The sequence below is a fragment of the Dipteris shenzhenensis genome, chromosome 15 (assembly GCF_047967505.1).
Source record: "Dipteris shenzhenensis isolate YYH24624 ecotype China chromosome 15, Dip_SZ_1.0, whole genome shotgun sequence".
NCBI classification, from domain to species: Eukaryota; Viridiplantae; Streptophyta; class Polypodiopsida; order Gleicheniales; family Dipteridaceae; genus Dipteris; species Dipteris shenzhenensis.
Genome location: NC_141610.1, coordinates 6,196,422 through 6,218,701, shown reverse-complemented (window position 1 = coordinate 6,218,701; position 22,280 = coordinate 6,196,422). Strand labels below are relative to the sequence as shown.

The 22,280-nt window shown below is 42.0% G+C and overlaps 1 protein-coding gene across 1 annotated transcript; it reads right to left on the bottom strand.

The window, feature by feature from the left end:
* Positions 1 to 17,577: 17,577 nt before the first annotated feature.
* On the bottom strand, positions 17,578 to 21,871 carry LOC147893263 (pentatricopeptide repeat-containing protein At5g27110-like). The gene has a single exon (XM_087386615.1). It carries the CDS (start codon positions 21,199 to 21,201, stop codon positions 18,799 to 18,801), a length of 2,403 nt encoding a protein of 800 aa, XP_087242741.1. The 5' UTR covers positions 21,202 to 21,871; the 3' UTR covers positions 17,578 to 18,798.
* Between the last annotated feature and the right edge of the window lie 409 nt (positions 21,872 to 22,280).

Below are 22,280 nucleotides of genomic sequence, written 5' to 3'. Positions count from 1 at the left end.
TTATGCATTTTTTCATTCTAATGTTTTGAAACCTTAGGTTTATGCCACATGGCAGTGGATAAGTGTTGACTCCCATTTCTCACTCATCGGTTGGGATTTTGGAGTTCCAGCAGAAGAGAGATATTTGCAGATTGTCTTGCTAAGTCCGATTATGCAATGGCACCCATGTCTTGAGGCATCTCAGGTTCTATTTTTAGTAGCGGTCATTGCCATGGGACCATGATTTCTTGAGCATACCTTATGCATATCACTTTGGTTGCAGTTTGAGCTATGTGCGCTCATTTGTATTGTACATTGGGTTGCAGTGGATGATTTATAGGCCATTTGGATGCATTGCGATCCTTATTGGATGCGCTGATAGGCCCAGATTGCCTTGTGGGATGCTACTTTTTATGGACACTTTGCACCGGGATGCTATTTTATGCTGAGGGATAGCTTTGACACATTGCAGTTGATGCACCGATAGTGTTATGCTCTCTTGGATGAGATATTGTTGATGCATATGCCCACGGATGGTGTTTATGCTTGAGCCATTTGGCACTTATTGGCATTTTAGATTGCCATTACAGTTGACATTTTCTTTTGGGCCAGATTTGCTCATATGGATGCATAGTACATGCACATGAGTCAGCTGTATCTTTTGATGCTTTGAGCTTTGAGTTTTGGTGATATTTCACTCTATTATGGCATACACATTTGGGTGCACCTGGTATTTGGTATGATTCTCTCTTGCAGGCACTAGCATTTGAAATTTTGCTTTATTTGCATCATGGCATCCTCTTCCATGTTTGAAAAGGAGTTTTTCAGCATTAAAAAGTTTGATGAGACAAACTTTTCTTTGTGGAAAGAACAGATAAGGGATGTGCTTATTCAAAAGAAGCAGATGAAACCCTTGCAGCTAAGCCTACAGCTATGTCCATAGATGAATGGAATGAGTTGGATGCATTGGCAAAGTCTACCATTAGACTTCATCTTGGGGAGACAGTTTACTTCACAGTAGTCACTAAAAAGACTACGGAAGCTTTATGGAAAAAGCTGTGGGCTACATATGAGAAAGACACTGCCTCAAACAAAGTCTATCTCATGAAGAGATTGTTTGAGTTGCACATGAAGGAGAGAGTATCCATAGCTTTGCACTTGAATGAATTTAATATCATTTTCAGTCAGCTTCAAGCTCAAAAGCTGAATTTTGATGTGGAAATGAGGGCAATATTTCTCTTATGCTCATTACCATCCTCATGGGATACTTTCCGTACTGCTACCAGTAACTCTGCACCTGGTGGAGTATTGAACTTTGATGATGTGGTTGGTAGCTTATTGGCCGAGGAGATTAGACGGAAGTCAATGGAAGGCAACAAGCAGGATGCAGCCGAGGAGATTAGACGGATGTCAATGGAAGGCAACAAGCAGGATGCATATCACAGTACAGGGGGAAGTTTCAAGAAAGAGGAAAGTCCCGTAGCAAGTCTAGGGCACGGAGCATTGAGTGTCACTATTGTGGCAAGAAGGGCCACATGAAAAAGGATTTCTACAAGCTTAAAAGAGAGCAAAAGGATAAGAAAAAGAATGCAAATTAGGGTGCAAATCAGAAGGAATAGAGTCCAAGGGAGGACAAAGGAAAAGTGAAGATCGAGGAGATCGTTGCAGTCACACATGATAGTGACAATGACATTCTCTTCATGTCTAGTTATATGCAGAGTTGCTTACCACTTCAGATGATGCATATTCCTAGGATTGCAGGATTGGATTTTGGATTCTGGTGCTTCATTCCATGTTACTCCCCATAGGGAATGGTTCTCCACTTATGATAGTGGAAAGACAGGTTGTGTGCATCTTGGAAATGACTATGCATGTGACATAATGGGAGTAGGTGACATAAAGTTTTATTTTGCAAATGGGTCTGCATTTATTTTGAAAAATGTGAGACATGTGCCTAAGCTAACCAAGAGTCTCATTTCAACGGGTCAGCTAGATGATGCTGGTTTTCAGACCATCTTTGGTTCTGGGAGTTGGAAAATTCAAAAGGGCTCTATCCTTTTAGCCAGGGGTGCCAAGTGTGGGACTTTGTATCCCTTACATGTATCAGGGGTGTTTGATCATGTTGTTGCAATAACCGAGCAGCCAAGCACTTCTTTATGGCATTGCCGGTTGGGCCATATGAGCCAAAATGGGATGAAACTCTTATGCCGTTTGGGTTATGTACCACATTTAAGTTTCTCTGATTTTGAATTTTGTGAGCACTGTCTCTATGGGAAGCAGACTAAATCAGCCCATAAAAGAAGGGGAAAGAAAGAGTTTGAAAAGCTTGATTTGATACATTCAGACGTATGTGGTCCCATGCCTACACGGTCATTAGGCGGGGCTAAATACTATGTGACATTCATTGATGATGCAACTAGGAAAGTGTGGGCTTATGCTATAGCTCGAAAGAGTGATGTGTTCCAGGTATTTAAAAAATGGCTGGCCTTAGTTGATAATTAGTCAGGTAGAACGCTTAAATGCCTACGGATTGACAATGGTGGAGAGTATCTCTCTCATGACTTTTAGCATTTCTATGATACACATGGGGTTAAGAGGGAGCTCACATCCCCTCGTACTCTAGAGCAAAATCCAGTTGCAAAAAAGATGAACCATACCATTCAAGAAAGGTTGCAATACATGCTTTCCAATGCAAGTCTTTCTGGTGGTTTTTGGGCTAAGGCAATGAAGACTGCACTGCACGTGATCAATAGATCACCTAGTAAGAGTTTGGATGGTGGTATTCCTGAAGAGGCATGGAGTGGCAAGAAGCCCTCTTACTCTCATTTGCATATATTTGGGTGTGAGGCATATGCACATGTGCCAAAACAGCTTCAAAAGAAGTAAGATCCTAAGTCTAGGAAATGCATCTTTTTGGGTTTTGGTGAAAGTGGAGAGATGGGCTATTGTCTCTGGGATCCAGAAGCAAAGAAGATCATACGCAGCCATGATGTAGCCTTCAATGAGAAGAAGATGCATAAGGCACCCATGAGGGATGTGGAAATGAGGAGAATCACTTTCCAAGACGTGAATCCACCTGTTGATAGACAGCAAGTTGTCCATGCACCAAATGTGCAAGAAATGGTACCACCAAGTACTCCCACAAGTATACAATCAAGGGTAGATGATGGATCATCTATTGGTGGAAATGATGAGCCAAATGTCACTGATATGCAGGTGGGACAGCAAGCTAAAATGCCCTTGAGAAGATCATTTAGAGTGTCTAGACCGCCTGATAGGTTTGTTCCAGGGGTAGACTATGTGATGCGTACTGATTGCAGGGAGCTTCTTGCTACAAAGAGGCTATGATGCGCGAGCATCAATGCAAGTGGAGTATGCTATGTAATCAGAGATGAGTTCACTTATGAAGAATAAGACTTGGGACTTGGTTTCTTTGCCACATGGAAAGAAAGTATTGCCATGTAAATGGGTCTACAAGATGAAGGTCACAGGTGATGATGTGCCTAGGTACAAGGCCCGTTTGGTCACTAAAGGGTTCAAGCAAGAGAAGGGTGTGGACTTTAATGAGATTTTCTCTTCGGTTGTGAAGATGACCACACTTAGATGCATGGTTGGACTAGTGGTAGCAGAGGATATGGAGCTTATGTAGATGGATGTCAAGACAACTTTCTTGCATGGGGATCTGCATGAGGAAATTTACATGGTGCAACTAGAAGGCTTTGAAGAAAAGGGCAAAGAGCATTTAGTTTGCAAGCTGAAGAAGAGTCTCTATGGTATTAAGCAAGCACCTAGAGAATGGAATCAAAAGTTTGATACTTTCATTCGATCCGAGGGTTTTAGAAGGAGTGAAATTGATCAATACCTCTACACTAAAAGGGCTAAGGATAATAGCCTGATACTCTTGGCACTATATGTGGATGATATGCTATTGGCTAGCAAGAATACTTATGAGCTAGATGCATTAAAGGCCAAGTTGCATGAGGCCTTTGATATAAAGGATTTGGGACTTGCAGGTCATATTCTTGGTATGCGCATCACGCGTGATCGAAGTAGGAAACTCCTTTGGCTTTCACAGGAGTATGTTACAAAAGTATTGCACCATTTCAATATGGAGGGGGGGAAGGCAGTGAGTACTCCATTGCCTCCATATGTGAAACTGAGTCATACAGATAGTCCCAAATCAGATGAGGAGAGGGCATGATGGCCAAGGTTCCTTATGCATCAGCAGTTGGGAGTCTTATGTATGCTATGATAGCTACTAGACCAGACATTGCATTTGCAGTGGGAGTTGCTAGCCGGTATATGGCTAATCCAGGAAAGAGGCATTGGGAGGCAGTTAAGTGCATCATGAGGTACATGAAGGGTACCAAGAAGATGTGCATCTGTTTTGGTAGAGGAGACATGCGTGTACTTGGATACATAGATTCAGACTATGCAGGGCATGTGGATAGTAGGAGATCCACTTCTAGTAATGTGTTCACCTTTGCAGGTGGTGCAGTGTCATGGATGTCTCGTGCACAAAAGTGCATTGCTTTGTCTACCACAGAGGTTGAGTATGTTGCAGCCACAGAGGGTTGCAAGGAGGCTATATGGCTTAATCGGCTAGTGGGAGATTTGGGGATTCATGCCTTAGCCATGTCATGGTGTTGGACACTCCATAGTACAAGGCACTTCTTCTGTTCTACTAATGGAAGCTTCACCAAGTTTTGTTACCTTCATTGGGAAACTCAACTTGGGTCTCAATGACACCATTGAGAGTATGGCTTGATAGCTGGGGTCCACTTCCCATCTTTCAAGAGTGTCTTTGAGCATCTTAAGATGCTCTTGCCTCAATTTGCATTTGGCTTGGGTTTTATTTTCACCACAACATAAACATTTCACAAGAAGCCTACCCTTTCCTTCCTTTATTGTCACTTTGCTTGGGCTTGGTTGGCAGTGATTCTTTGGGCTTGGTGTCTGTTGTGACTTGGTTCACATATGTAGTCCATTTCTTAGCAAACCATGATTGGTTCTTGTCACGGCCCCACTTAGTGCATACATTGTAGTACTTTGTATGGCAATCTTTTGCTGTAGATCCCTTCTTGGAACATTTTTTTGGCCCACTTTTCTAGAGCTTGGCTTTTCCCGATAACCCATCTCCTTCAAAGCCTTTTTGACAATAAACTTGAGCTTTTCTTATTTGGTGAATTAGCTTCATCATCACTATTGTTCTTCTTTTTCTTTGGCTTGGATTTGGTTCCACCACTTTTATCCAAAGCCACCACCTGATTTAGTACGTCTTCGTAAGTCTTGGTAGGGTTTAGAATTTTTGGGCACTCGATATCTACTTGAGTACAACCCATCAGAAGCCAAGCATGCGAGGACTTGTCATTGGGTGGTGTGTTAAGCTGGTTGATTAAGGCCTGGATCCTCAAGAAAAACCCTATATAGACTTGCCTTCCTTATGTTTGAGCTTGCTCAATTTGGTGTAGACATCTTCTTCGTTGATTTCTTATCTAAAATGCTTCAAAAAGGCTTTAGTCATATGCTCCCACAATCCTAGAATAACCAATTGGGAATTGGTTATACCACCTCTGAGTAGGTATAAGAAAAGTAATTCATTTACTCTTCCTTAGTCTTGGCCCCATTAATGTGACAAACTACAAGAAACTTTGAAAGTGACTATACGGTCTTCATCATCTATTCCCTTGTAACTTTGAATGTTTACATCGATTGGTGGAGATGCCTTAGGCTTTACATCTATTGACTCCGGCTCGGATTTGGGTTCCTTGGGAGTCTCTTCATATTTCTTATACTATTGATAAACTAGACCTCTGTGTCGAGTACGAACATGCCCATAGACCAATGGAAACAAATCTTTGGGTCAAACTTGTTTTCCACCCACTCATATTTTAGGCGAGACTAGACTTGGTCCTTGGGTGTCTTCTAGCTTGGACACATGCTTGGGAGGGCGTGGGGCTTAGTTCTTGTTGTCAAAATCTTGATAGAGTAGGGCTAGGAGACCTTTGCTTGGTTACCCCACCCTTGGAAGGTTCTCGACTTGCCCTATCACAACCATGGCCCACTTTTTGGTTGGAAGCCCACCTATTTCCATGGTCACATTCCCATTCTATCTTTGACTCACAAACATAATCCTTTTGTCATTCTCGATTCAAACCTTATCGTGCCTCTACTTTGGATGCTTCTTTTCTAGACTTGAACCCCAGCCTTTGGCCTGCTGGGCCTGCTGGGTCTGAGTATGGGTTCTCCAAGTTGTTCAACATGGAGACTTTCTATGGGTGATTGGTTAGAATTTTCCATATGGAGACTTTCTATGGCTGATTGGTTAGAATTTTCCATATGCCACTTGAAGATTGCTTCCTGATTGAAGAATTAAGGTAATCTTAAATGGCTTCCCATAACCAGTTCACTCCCAATATTGGTGTAGTAATCAAACCCAATCCTGTTGGCCATCATCGGGGATTCATCTAGATTGATCGGACCGTTTCCAAAGGTCTGTAGCTATGCCATGTGGGTTTGCCTGCTTACCATACCTGGTTCTGAATCCATTGCAGCCTCTCTATCTCCTAAGGCTTACCACCCTTTGCAGCCTCGATGTAGGTATTCCTGTCTTTTAGCTGTGTATCATTCCCTATTCTCTGCATATGAATCAAGCATATTCAATCACTTGGGTGATACAAAGGGCTGCCTAGAGTCACTCCTTGATCCAGACATTAGTCTTCAAATAGGTTTGTAAGATTTTGGATATTGTCACTCTCTCTCTCTCTCTCTCCTAGGAGGGAAGTGCTCTCTCTCTCTTTGGACAAAAAATGTGATCAAACTTGTTCTCCCCAGTGGCCCCTCTTGTATTGTAGTAGGCTAAAGTTGATGGATCTCACTCCAAAACAAATTATATGCTCCCAAACATCTCAAAATCTATTTCAAACAAACTTTTGTAGAAAATTGTACATAATAAGAGTGTATATATTTGAAACTATTTATTTGCTTGAAAAAATATCCAAAGTGACTACTATATTATAGTTGCACTATTCCTTCTTGTAAGAAAGCCTCTATGAGCTCATTTCTCATGAAATTTCTCTCAACAAAATTCTTTTTTTCAATGTTTTCATACCATGTAGCAAAAGAAAACAATACAACTACACAAAAGAAACTATAAACTAACTATTTTTTCAAAGTTGCATCATTAAATTTAAAATCTCATCATTTTCACTATCTTGCATTGTTTAAAAGGATATCTCACCTCAAACTCCATGAAAGCTATTTGGATAGACCCCAAGACTTCACAAGTTCTTTGAAATCATGCCCCCACCAGACAAATGCTAAGAGATGGGAAAAAAAAGGATTGATTTTCATGCGTAAGCACGTGTAATGCCTGAAAATCAGTCTTCTTTCATCATCTCTCAAAAGAATCTCATCTAATAGATCCTTCTAGGCTCGAAACACCTTGCATCATTCATAGTTCATCCAAAACATGATTGCCTTGAGATTTTACATGAAAAAAATTTGAGATTGCAAGAGAATATTAGTTGAGAGAAGAAGTGGCAAGATTTGAAAGAAAGCACCCAAAATAGAGCAAGAAGAACGCATGGTAAATCTCATTCAAAAATCTATCATCTTGAAATTTTTGCTGTGAGATTCCATCCCACGATAGAGTGAACAAACAAATGAGCTTCCCGCTCAAAAGAAAGGAAGAGATTTGAAATAGGGTTGGGGCAAGAAAAAATCAAAATGGAGCCCAAAAATGAGGGAGAGGGAAGAGCAATGAGAGATAATGAGAGGAGTGTGGTAGTTGGATGGGAGGATTTGGTTTCAGGACAAATGGTGCAAGTTTTGTTGAGAAACTAGGTTTTTCATTTGGTTGCTGCTTGAAAACATGACGAGAGAGTGGAGGCAGCAAGTGGGAGGCCTACATCAAACTTTGGGCCTTTGAATAAAGGAATAGGAAAATCTATCCATTTCCAATATTCTATTGCCCTCCACTATCCAACATGTTACTAAGTTTTATTCACCTCATCCTTCCATGTCACCAGACCAAGGGCTCTCTCACAGGGCCCCTTTTTGAGTCCAAATTTTTTATAATGGTCTCCACTACCATTATTGGGACCCAAAAAAAAATTTTAAACCATTTTGGGGCCTTTAAATTTAAAAGTTTGGGGCCCAAAAGTGGTATTGGAAACCCCACCATTTTTGGGCCCTAACATTGGTGGTTCTACAATCATTTCGGGCCATTTTTGGGCCCTAATGTTGGCAGTTCTACAATCATTTTGGGGCCTCCATTGCCATTTTTGCAACCCCCCCAAAAAATAAACCTTAAACCACTTTTGGGCCAAATGTTTTTTTTTTTTTGAAAAACAAATCCTAATTAACCACTTTTGGGCCAAAAAATAAAATTTCCTTTTGGGGTCCTAAAAATGGTGGTGGAGGCCCCAAAATGGTTGTAGATCCCCAAGTCTACCCCCATTTTGGGGCATCCACTACCATTTTTGGGCTCTCTTTTTTTGGGATGGGATGTCAAAAATGGAAGCGAGCGACCAAAAATGGTTTTGTATTTGGGGTATGTGTGTGTGTGTGTGTGGGGGGGGGGGGGGGCAATGGAGGCCCCAAAGTGGTTATGGATCCCCAATGCTAGTGTTGGAGTGTCTATAACCACTTTGAGGCCTCTACTTCCATTTTGGGTACTTTTTCCTGGAGGGTATTCCAAAAATGGCATCAAGGACCCAAAATGTGGCAAGGAGATTGGGCATTCTTGAGAAATGTCTCATTGCCTAGTAGCACAAAGCAATTGATTGAGTGTTGTGTACACGAACACTATATCATAGGTGAGCCACAAGTGTTGTGTGCATGGAGATTGATGTCAAGGGGCTTTGATTTGAGTGACAAGTAGTGGAAAGGGAAGGCAAGGCTCCTAGAATAAGCAACTATATAGATTACCCATATGATCATAAATAATCAAATATTTTTTGGGTCTAGGGGATAGAGTTTAGAGTGATTGCATAAGGAAAGAGTATTAATTTGAGGAGAATAGTGCAAAAATGAGTGATACCACTCATGCAAAGAAAGCTACAGTAATGTTGAAGAAATAAAAGTCTCCAGCATTGGGTTGGATTCACAAGATCATGACATGTGGCAAGGAGATGAGATCCACGAGGGCATGGATGGGATTGAGAGCTTTCATCACAAGGTGAAAGGAGTCCCACCCTAGTAATAAAGTAGAGAAACTAGCATAACCCTTAAAATGGAAGTCTATTTGACAAACTATTTAGACTGGCTTGATTCTTAATTAATAATTTGTCCTAGCACACAAACCTTTTGGGGAATTTTCATATCTCACAAGAACGAGTAAGCTTTTCTTAGAGAATAATTTTGCTCTTAAATTTTTCTCGGTAAATGGCCAATATCTAATATAGCATGAATCCCACCTAGCTAGTACATAAGAAGCTAATATAGATCTAGCTAGGGTGTAGCTAGCTAGCTTACAACAAGCCACTTTGTGTGTAATTAGTGTTTAAGTAACATTAGCTATGTAGCACACCTGATATAATAGATCAGTAGCATGTAAGCTAATGTGTAGCTAATTAGTGTTCAAGTAATCAACTAGCTTACTAGAATGCATGTGGCTATTACACAAACTTAATTGTATAGATCACTCCTCACCTAACGAGTGTACAAATAATAAATGATACCCTCATAATATTTTGCTCACTAGCATATATTAAATAGTTCTTGTGCTACCAAGTAGCATACATCTTACTAGCACAAATAAAGCAACTAGTGTTCACACATATGAATAAATATGAGATAGTAGACTTAGGTAGTGCAAAGATGATAGTGAAGAGATAACCTAAGGCATTTCAAGGAGATTAAGGTACTGCCAAGATGATAGCTAAGAAATAACATAGGGCACTTAAGGAGATGTGTTGGATGATGCACATATGACTTTGTACCTATCCACTTTTAGTAGACGTGTTTTCTATATCTTGAGAAGCCCATAATGAAAATAATAGCTTCTTCACCTATGGTAATTGAGCTGATATGTCTGTCCTTCTACATGTATGCAAAGGTAACAACCCATCTTCCTTATTAATAAGCCAACAACTCTCAGCTACATAGAAGTTCTTTCAATGAATGTTTACTGCTTTTGAGGCCACAACACCATGCTAAACCTTTTGACAAAAAGCTCATTGAAAGACTTTAGTTGTTTTACCATGCTCAAGCTATTCTAAAATCTACACACAATTTCTTCATGGAATTTAGCTTTAGGTTTTCCTCTTTTATATTGTGAATGCCCAAGTCATGGATGAGAACATAAATAATTGAATATGTAATTCATAGTAAGAGTATTCATGCTAGATGTTTACATCCAAGAAGATCTTGCCACTTTATTACATATCTATTGTCATTGTTGATCATTATTTTTTGCATTGTGATGTTGTACATTTGAGTCCCCCAATCTGCCTTTGTTGCATTGCTCATGTTTACTCTTGGCTTGATACTCCCTTACAGTTATTTGATCTAATCATATGCATGAAAGACAATGTGATGATGACGATGGGACCAAAGATTTGCACAAGTTTCCATGTCCTTGGTTTTTGGGGGATTTGCATTGTTAGGAGTGTATAAGGTTGGATCTTAGTCCTCAAGAGTGGTTATAAGGTTGCACTTGTGACCAAATTTACTATTCTTATAGATTTGTTAGAATCCCAACAATCAAAGAGAATGATATGTACTCATTGTCTAATAAGATTTCTTGTAATAAGCTTATGAATTGTGAGCTCCTTCCCAATTCAACTTGGAGTCTATGATATTGGGTTCTATAGTAAGATTCTTGAAGTAACCAAGGATTCTAAATGGAATCTGTACTATGGATATTTAATTTCCAAACTTACATTCCCCATAGAACTCAAAGAAGATGCACATTGCCAAAACTAGAAGCCTATATAAAAGATCTTCCTTTGTTACAGGACTTATAGGCGCACCTTTCTTTGTTCTGCCAACAATTTCTCTTATAGGGTCAATTCAAGAAGACATGTTTCTTCCCTTTAAGTTTCTCCAACTAACTCGAGTGATTGCCACTTTCCTTGGCATTGACCATTGAGCCATAAATAGGACTATTTGGCTAGTAGTAATATCTCAAGCAAAAAAAAACCAAAAAGAAATATTGATTGGCTTAAATAAAGCTACCCCTTGATTGTTTGTTCCACTTTATATTTCTACGTAGTCCTCTTCAAAGGTTGGTCAATGGTATTTCAACTACATGTATATAGATGTTCTATTTTTAGCAAAATCTTTGTCTATCCCAAGTAGAGTGGTGAAACAAATTTTCTCATGATGGAAAAGGGGGGAACACATTATCATTGGACTTTGATAGCACATTTTAAAATGCTTATATGAATAAAAAACGATGAAAAATTATAGTCTAATAGCTTTTCAATGTTTCATTGAAGCAACTACTTTTGAATCACACCTTGAGGAATCAAACAAGGCAAAGCTCATGACACAAGGTAGTTTAGGCTTGTGCTCCTTCTTATAGCCATTCTTGAAGCACTAGATTCTTGTGGAACTCTTCCTCCCCTAACTACTCTCTTGGAATGGCATTGGCTACTCTAGCTCCACTAAATAGGTTGTTTTCCTCCTCCTCAACTTCAAACAATGGAGAGTCTCTCTTTCTCCTATCCTCTCTTCCCTCCCTCACCTCGCCTCAACCTCTCAAACAAGAGCTTCTCTTGCTCTTTGCCCCTCAGCTTGATAGCCTCTCCTTCCTAACCCACTTTGACCTCAATAGCCCTATCCTAAACTCCTCTCCAACTCCCTCACTAGCCCTGTCCTTGACTCCATCTCCAATTGCTCATAGTTATAGTACCTCCATCTTAGCAAAGCTCCATGTGTTGGACGTTCCCTTCTTACCTTGCAACTTCATCTCCCTCATCTACTTCAATATCCTTGATAATGCCATCTAAGTTTAATTCCCATTTGACATTGTCTCGAGAAGTGCTGGCAATGCAATCACAGTTTTTGGATACACTTGCTTCTATGCTCTAGGGTGCTTTCCGCCAAATGGGACAGGAGTTCAACCACAATATCTTACCATAGCCATGGCTATGTAGGATATGGCTCCTGCCCAAATGGGACAGAAACTCGAGCAACAAATGGACCAGGCTATGTAGGTAGGAAAAGCAGCCCGCACCCCAGCAAGGGGACCACTCAGACAGTTTGGATGTTTTGTCTTCTAAATGCACGGGTTTTATGGCAGATGCCCACCATGCCTACGAGCATCAATCTTCTGGACTGTTGCATGTACCCTAGCATGGGGATAATCTAGACTTAGATGATGAATTTTCTGTGCGCTGCAGAGCACCTTCTTGCAAGATGTCTGGCCATCTTTTGGCTCACAGCTTTTTGCCTCTATGCAGGCTGAGCCATCTCTTTTGGGTCGACCCATTGGTGTGCATCCGGTTAGTGCTCTTTTCACTACACCAACAAGTATGCCTGGAGCTGGCTTTGGTTTATATGGCAGCCCACACCCCTGGGAGAGAGGTCAGTTCTCCTACCATTAGGGAAGTTTCCTATTACTTACCGCAATTTACTAAACTTTTTGACTTCTTAAAATTAGATGCCAACCAAAGTTTTGTGAGAAGGCCAGGAATGATTAATGTTGATCTAGATAGAGTTAACATGGATAACAACTGTGTTCTGGCATTGAAGCCCCGGGCTTCCACAACTAGAATGAATTGTGTCAATGTTCATTTGGTTGTGATGGTGTCAAGATTTACATTGATAAATCTTTGGCGTGATTTTAAAAAAATGAAGATACGATGTTGGAAACTTCGAGCAATACTTTATGGAAGATTATCTCCAACTCTTGTAAACTAGAATTGAATTGATTATTGGACACTAGTCAAGATTATTGTTATACATTTTACAATTTATTGATATGAATGTGAGTATTTGAGTTGATCCCCACTTTAACACTTTGTAAGAAGGGGCTGAATAGTGATGGATTACTATTTGTTGGTGCAAGCATGGAAGCATGATGGAGGTAGACAAGAGTAGAGACAATGCACAAGTATGAAGGCAATGAGCAATTGATTCATACATAGAATGGAGTACATATAAGCAACTACCCATGAGTAGGTGGAATTTGGATCCACAATTATCTCAATCAGGAAGACCACCAATGTCTCCTAAAATCTCTCAATCACACACCACACTCCTATATTCACTCAATCACACCTACTGACTGACACATCATCAGTCACACCTAACTTAGGCACACCTACACACACACACACGTGTGTTCACACACTCACTCACATGATCACTCACAACCATAGACCTTGGTATGATCCATTACATCAATTTGTCCATCATACCCATCCACAAATTGATGACCTCAACCCTAGCAGTAGTCCATGGGAAACTTCATGGCTTGCCCACCTCTAGTGGCAACACACATGATCCACAACCTGGTACTCACTCTAGTTGCATCAGCAGTAGTGGGCATCTCACCCCAACATGATCTCACTCTTACTTTGGTCTCTTGGTTTACAATTTAGAATACTAGAGAATGACTATGCATGGAAAGTCCCCATAGGTCTAACAAGGTAAAACTCACATAAGACTAACAATCATTTGAGGGGGCCATCCCAAGGCAGAGAACCTTATCGACCACACACATACAAAAAATCTACTTTGAAGATGTGGGGAAATTCCCCCCCTTGATGGCAATCTTTTTCTGACGTCGTTTTCAAGCCACCATTGTATCAGACTCATAAACTTGCTTGTCCATTGCATTGTACTTGATGTTGATGAAGAAAAGCTTTCCTTCTTTGTGTATCTTCTTGGGATGTTCAATCTTCATCATGGATAACAGGGTCTTACCACTTGTCATTGCAACAAGGGCAGTGTCTACTCTTGTACAAGGGAAGTAAATACCATGAGGAATATACCATTTCAAAAGATCATATCTGCAATTTAAGAACTTCATGGTGATAGTCAAACAAGAGTTAACAAATAGATTCAACCAAGACATATTCTCCAAAAGCATAAGCATAATCATCAGATCATCCCCATAGAAATGCAAAGGGGCTACATACATCACTGAACTAATCTGAAACATCATGAATGATGCATCCTTGTGACCAATATAACCTTTCATCCAAGCGTATGTCTTGAAAAACATGATTTGCATAGTGATCGACCAACTTTGGAGCATTAAATACTTCAACCATCTACTTGTACGACCAACACCCATCAATGCCAAGCAACAACAGTAAAATACTTAAACTTTTGAGCATCTAACCATTTGCAATGCTTCAGCCATGAAGGAGATTTGAGAGAAACCCCCAAATCGAATAGTCAAGAATTGGAGGGATTTTAGCATGGAAAGGAAGCTTTATTACTAGAGAACTTCCACCAGAGAGCAGAGGCAAAATGTCGCGCCAAGTCGCCATAGCCCGAAGCTCAAAAGTCGACTAGTTTTTTCTTTATTGTACCTCAAATACTGGAGCATTTGCCTTTAGATTTGAACTATAGATAGCTCTTGGTGTCACCTAGCCTCTCCTGAGAGGAATTAGAGAAATTCAGCTCCACAGGTCGCATTGCACGAAATAACACGAATTGGATTTTGTGTCGGCACTGGCTGCAAGCACATAACCACGTCTCTTTCCAAGATAATTAGAACGTATGTAAGGCTTGCTTACAAGACATCAACAACGAAAAAATTTGATGGTATGTTGATCCAACTAAAATGGATTCAAACACACCTATAACAAGAAGTATCAAATTTGAAATAGCTCAAGGAGGATTTAATAGATTTGTATGCAATATTTACACAAATATGATAATATTTTGGAGATGGGCTTAACAGCATGAAAGCGAGCGCCATCAATGTTCCAAACAATCTAGATGTTGTACAATCAATCCTACCACACTTACTATATGCTATACAATTAGTCCTAGCACACCAACTAAATGATCAAGGAAATGCACCTAGAATAGAAAACTCATACAGTGTAGGAATTGTATGCCCAAATTGCATCATGAAAGCATTGCATATCTTACTGTTTTCTAGTCGACTTACTACTGTTGTGGTTTTTTTATATAGAAGGATATTAGGAGCCTATCATCAATTTTTGAGAATGTGATATACATCGCAAGCGGATCTGCTATTGTTTCATGGTTGTTAGGAGATCTTTATGCTGCTCTCTGTTTGTGCACGTTCCTTTCTCATAATGTTATGCTTTGCAGGTTGCTCTGATACCATTTTGAGAATCAATGGAAAATGCTCAAGAAAAGAATCCTCAAGAGGAGAATGCTCACAAAGGAGGGAATAAAGATGGAAATGGAAGACCACTCAAATGGGAGCCAATCAAAAATGGATTAGCTATCATCTTTATGAAAGAAAGGCTAGAATTATCCACACCATACAAAGGGGGTGACCACCCATTAAATAGGAACTTACTCCTCATCTCCTAATCCAAATCCTATCCCATATCCATATCCTCCTACCATGTGAATGTGAATTAAAATGCCTCTAATCAACCTGATGTAGAAATATCCACATTTTCCCCCTTCGTGCCTCCTAATGCCTCTTTTGTCTATCTATGCCACTGACTAGCAACCTTCCGATCATATTTTGTGGGTGAACACTGCATGTGCGCTTACATCCCTTTTGATGTATTGCACCTTAGTGCCTATGCCTAGGGCACTATCTAGTGCCTAAGATTTACCAGTCCTTTTAAGGAATTAAAGGCCCTAATGTTGGTTGGGCCTTGGGCTGCTATTAGCAATAGGGCCGGTGCCTCATCTAACGGTCCTCAACTTTAATGAGGCCTCAAAGCCAAGGATGGGGGAGTGCAAAATTTGGCCTCTTAGACAAAAAATGAGGAGGGTTAAAGAAAGAGGACGAACTCATGCTTTCTCTCTTTGACATAAAGGGGGTGGGGGCTCAGCTATGGGCTTGCCTTTTGGGGCACAGGGATTCTTTCTCCCTTACTACCAAAAACAGCACAGAGATGGGACTTTTCCCTTTTCCAATGAAATTGAAATAACTTTGCACAGGTTTCCAATCTTGGAGCAACCTCCTCTAGATCTTGAGACACCCAAATGCAGAACACAAGATCCAAGGCAAGAAGAAACACTAAGCACTATTGTTGAAGCAAATGCATTATCAACACTAAAGCAAACTTGAAGTGAGTGGGGGGGGGTGTGAGAGAAGATGAGAGACACCACACAAGTCCAAGACAAAACCCTTCTTTGTGACCCATCAGGCTATTCACATACATTTTACATTTACAAAGACATGCCCATTTTACAACTCTATGGTGTATAGGTTGGTCTAGTACACTTAGAGTGTAATTTACATTTCAACAGGCGTCATCGAGAGATCTAGTTGGCCATCTGGGTAGACCAACCTAGCCAATCTATAGACAAGTCAAGTAGCTAGAAGGCTAGATTTGAAGGGCGAGTAGACTACCCATCCAACCATCCCATCTATGCATAGTACTATTCTCATCAAATATCTGAAGCTCTACCAACAACCATAATAGCTCTTTGTTTAGGCCACATAGGCCAGAGGAGGACACCAACAATAGGAGCAGCCTTGAAGCTCTCTTTGGTAGTAATAGATTTGAGGCACACTAAGGGCTACTTTTGTACTTGGTCTGTCTTATAATGGAGGATCATATACACATCTATTATGGCTATCTTCTCGGTGCGTGATCTCCAAACTTGTGTGTGTTTAATTTACTGATATGCACATGATGAGTGTGATCAAGAATGATAGTGTGACCTTTAGGCAATCACTCCATTGTAGGGGTTTTGGATGTAGCAAGAAAGCCTCTATGTTCTAATAAGTCACTAGAGGCTTGCACATCCCATACCCTACATTGAGCATACCATTTTAAAAAAAGATAGCATGTTTGTAGTAACTTCGGGTTATCGCAACTTAGAAAATAAATGAATGTGCAACAAACCATCCCAGCAATCATTTATTCAACACCGATCATAGTAACTACATTGGCATTGTTGTGGTGCTTTTGGAAAGAAATGTTAGCTGTTTGTAACGATTCCTTTAATACAATTATTTCAATGCATCATGGCCACATAAACTCAGATATGTCATCGAGCTTGTGTAATCGAACAAAATTGTGGGAAGCAAAAAATGAATCTCATGATGTCCACCCCACCTCTTTGAAATATGCCATAGCACACTCAATTGTGGCTTTGATCTCCTTCACACAACCTCTAGATTCTACATCTTTGCACTCCTCCGTCGCACAGTGTGCCTCCTCTACTAACTTCAAAGGCTATAATGCTGCAACATTCTAGAATGCTAGTACTTAGGACACACATAATAACCGATTTCCCATGTGCCTACATACCCCATCTATCCTACTGATTTTGGCATTGATGCAAGGGGGGGACATATCCTCCCCCTGTTAGAAATCAACCAACAGAGGATACACACAACGGAGGACTGATAGAATAGCCCAACAGTGTATGTGGTGAGTGGAATCACAAACTTCTTAAACTTATGTGCATCAAATAGATGTGCAGACTCGTCAATAGACAATGATCCAGTCAGATATAAAAGCTACCAAAAGAATATATATTTCCGTCCAAAGCTATGGACACAATCCAAAGAGAGATAGATCCAAAGTCCCACCGGAGTGGGGTCCTTTGTTCTTACCACCGTGTACTACTACTATCTGCCGGATATCCCTAGAACTTGAGCCCGCGTGCTCCACCTAGAGCGTATGTAGACTCTCCGTCCTTTGACCTCGGTCTTCAGCTCCTTGCTTCCCTAGAAGACAGCCAAGATTCCAGCCCTCTGTGAGCTCAGTCTGCAACTATTCTTGAACTCCTCTGCCTCCTGGCTGTAGGCCTGAGGGAGTGTGCACTGCTGCTCCTGCTGCTCCCAAGTCTGCTGGCTGCTTGATGCAAAACTGAGGCTCAATGGCCTCTCTCATATAGGGCCCAAGGCCCCTTGAAATAGCCGATTCTGGCCGACCAGTCTGCCATAAAACTGTCCCCCACCAGCCCTTTATCTTGGGCTGTGGGCAGCTCTTCTTGGGCTATGCGCCCTCTGCATTTAATTGGTGGCCCAGCCCCCCTTGTTTTGTGTGCCAGCTGGCCATATGGCCGACCAGCCAGCTCCATGGCCCTTTATAAGGGCAGGGTGCTGCCCTTTTGCAGCCCCTCCCTTTGCTGCTGCCAGGCCCTCCTGCAGGCTCCTTACCCACCCATAGGCCAGTGCATCCCAGGCGCTTCTGCCCCTTTCCTGCTGCTCCAGATCTGCCTCCTTCCAAACCTTTCCAGGCTTTGTACTTGGCGCCATCTGTAGCAGTCTTCTTCTCTTGTGAGGTGCTGCCCATGTGGCAGCCCCCCCTCTCGCTCTTCTTTGGGCATCTTCTGCCCTAGGCCTCCCCCCCCCCCACGCTCTCCTCATTTGGGGGCTTACAGATGGGGAGGTGACCTTTCAAACCCCCCCCTCATATATCTTTTAAGGTACATATCTTCTAGCTTTGCATATATATTTTCACTTTGAGAATATATTGTGACACCTGCCAAAAAAGTGCCCATCCTTCTCATTTTGAGGGACATTTCCTTTCCCCCTCACTTTGAGATACATACCCTTTCCCCTCATCTGACTCTGATACACGGAAGGGAGGGACATATCCTTACCCCCTCATCTTGAGGTATGTATCTTCTAGCTCTGCATATATATATTTTTGAGAATATCTTGTAACACCCACTTAAAAAGTGCACATCCACTAACCGTTCTGGTTTCTTCCATGCTCGTTCTTTCACTCACATCGTCTAGATTTTCTTCTCTTCCTCTTGCATGTGAGCATCTGCATAGAGATTATACATCAAGACATAAGCTGTAGCATCCATTTCATCCAATTGCACTGCATGGTCAAATGCCAGTCTTCCCAGGTCCAAGTTACCCCACTTTCGACAAGCACCCAACACCGTGTACCAAACCATCATAGTAGGATGGAAAGGCATGTCTTTCACCATCACTATCGCCTCAACTAATTGGCCTGCACGGCCAAGAAGATCAATCATACAGCTGTGGTGCTCAACAGTTGGAGTGACACCATAGTCTTTGCTCATGGCCTCGAAGTACTTCTGCCCCTTATCCACTCGACCTGTGTGACTGCATACAGTAAGAACACTAAGAAATGTCACCTCATTTGGCTTTGTGCCTTCTATTTTCATCCTCTCAAGCATATGAAAAACAATTTCACTCTCTCCTAGCTGGGCATATCCATTTATTAGTGCATTCCATGAGATCTCATCTCGAATGGGCAGCTTGTCAAAGGCTTCCCATGCTTCCGCAAGCGAACCACATTTGGCATACATATCCACCAAGGTGTTGCCAACAAAAGGATCTCTTTCCAACCCCCCTCTGGCAATCTGCACATGTATTTCTCGGCCCTTGTCTATGGCTCCTATGCTGCTACAGGCTTTCAAGCTGCAAACAAATGGGACAGCATTTGGACAAATACCCTCCAGTTGCATTTGATCAAAACATTTTAATGCTTCCTGACCAAGACTATGTTCAGTATATCCTGCAATTAGTGCAGTCCAAGAGACTACGTCTTGAACTGGCAGCTTGTCAAACACTTCCCGTGTTTTTGCAAGCGACCCACATTTGGCATACATATCCATCAACGTGCTGCCAACAAGAGGATCTCTTTCCAGCCCCTTCCTGGCAACTTCAGCATGTAGTTCTCGACCCTTGTCTATGGCTCCTATGCTGCCACAGGCTTTCAAGCTGCAAACATATGTGACAGAATCTGGAGAGAGACCCTCCACTTGCATCTGTTCGAAACAATTGAGCGCTTGCCCCCTGAGACCATGCTCTGCATATCCTGAGATTAGAGCAGTCCACGAGACTTTGTTTCTAACTGGCAGCTTGTCAAACACTTCCCTTGCTTTTACAAGTGAGCCACATTTGGCAAGCATATCAACCAAGGTGTTGCCAACAACAAGGTCGCTTTCCAACCCATTTCTAGCAATCTCAGCATGTATTTCTTGACCCTTGTCTATGGTCCCTACGCTGCCACAAGCTTTCACGCTACAAGCAAATGTGACAGCATCTGCAGGGACACCCTCCAGTTGCATCTGTTCAAAACACGTCAGTGCTTCCTCACCAAGCCCATGCTCGGCATATCCTGCAATTAGTGCATTCCACAAGACCACGTCTCGAACTGGCAGCTTGTCAAATGCTTCCTGTGCTTTTGCAAGCACACCACATTTGGCATACATATCCACCAAGGTGGTGCCAACAAAAATATCTCTTTCTAAGCCCTTTTTGGCAACCTCGGTGTGTATTTCTCGGGCCTTGCCTATCGCCCCTATGTTGCCACAAGCTTTCAAGCTGCAAACGTAAGTGACAACACTTGGAGAGACACCCTCCAATTGCATCTGTACGAAGCAGTTCAGCACTTCTTGACCAAGACAATTTTCAGCATATCCTGCAATTAGTGCATTCCATGAGACTACATCCCGCACGGGTAGCTTGTCAAACACTTCCTGTGCTTTTGCAAGAGAGCCACATTTGGCATACATATCCACCAAGGTGTTGCCAACAAAAAGGTCTCTTTCCAATCCCTTTCTAGATATCTCAGTGTGAATTTGTCGGCCTTTTGCCCCATCTTTGAGCCTAGTGCAAGCCTTAAGAATGGCCACGAAGGTGTAATTGCTAGGATATAGAGAATCCTCTTGCATTTTCTGGTAGAGGTTGAGGGCATGCTGTGGTTCCCCACATTCAATATAACCGAGGATGAGAGAAGTCCAAGAATACACATTCCGATAAACCAACCTGTTGAAGACCTGCTGAGCATCACATATGCTTCCAATTTGGACCAACATTGGGACGAGGTAGTTCCCAAGACATCTATGATCTTCCAGTCCACGTTTGCACATGTAGGCATACAAGCGCTTGGTATAAGCTACATTTTTCCCTGTTCTGCACTTATGAAAGATGTATGTAAGATTTTGAACTGATGGCAGCTGTGGCATTCGTTCCACGGACGTGATTGCCTCCTCTAAGCCAAGCGTTTCCCAGCCACTCTTCTCTTGCAGTTCTTGTGCTTTAAATGCACTGACCTGTGCTCGACACCTGAAGCTGGCTTTGCCACACTTCTCCAGTAAGCCAAGTTCTTGGGATTTTAACCAGGCCTGACCGGTATATGTTTTGGCCCTGAACATTCCCTTGCTTATGGACCCCTTTTTCTCCAGCAGGTCGTCATTCCAATCTGCATTGTGGTCATGCTTCGCTGTATATTGCCTAGACTGACCAGATTATTGTCAACCTTAACAACAGATAAACGCAACATCTCCATGATATTACCAAGGAATTAGAGGGCTGGTATTGACATCAAAACCTTCTTTCCCAATCGTTAGAAATAGGACATCACTCCTGATCCGGTTTGATTGCTAAACTACCCAAAAACCTTAAATGTAAAGACGGAGAGAAATCTGACAGGATTTCTATCCACGCCTCGACCTCCGCTCCACTGTCTCCCTAAGGAGCCTCGGGGAACGCTATGGCTTGATAACCTGCACAAATTAGCTGCCAGAGAGTGAAAGTGTAAGCCTGAGCGAAGGTAGTCAAAGGGCGTGAGACGATTGAGATCCTCTGGAATAAATGTTCGCCATGTCGAGAAGAACACAAGAAAATATATGAGTTTGTTGGGGAGGGAGGAGGGAGCTCTCTAGCGAGTGAGCCCCCGCCCCTCCCAACCTTAGTGACCATTATAGAGGGCTTCCCTCAAAGTTTAAGGCAAAGGGGCCATTATAGAGGCGGATGCCTTTCAACACAACAATGCTCAAGGGCTAGTTCACACCACCGCCGTCGTGGAGACTCCTAGATGGCCGCCAGGTGCTGTTGCCGATAAATGTCACCAATTCTTGATTGTTGTAATGCCTGAGGGAGAACTCTTGACGTGCGTTTGAAACCCAATCAATGCCATTTTATCAGTCGGCGGCCTGCAGGTGCCAATCATAGTTTTTGTGTGTCAGTGTCCACCCTCATCCACCCTCTTGGGCCAACTAGGATGGCAGCCCTTCACTCACATTTTTGGAGGATGGCCACTGGGTCGTGTGGACCCGGCCTTAGTACTAGCCCTCACCTGACCTAAGCATGGCTCTCATATTTTTCTATGTTCCAAATTTTGTTCGAAAAGTTTAAAAATAGAGATTAGCTGCAACAGCTTCGAATTTGAATTTTGAATTTATGAAGGCCATTTGCGCCATGGATTAGTGCTAAAAATTAAGCCCTCCATAGT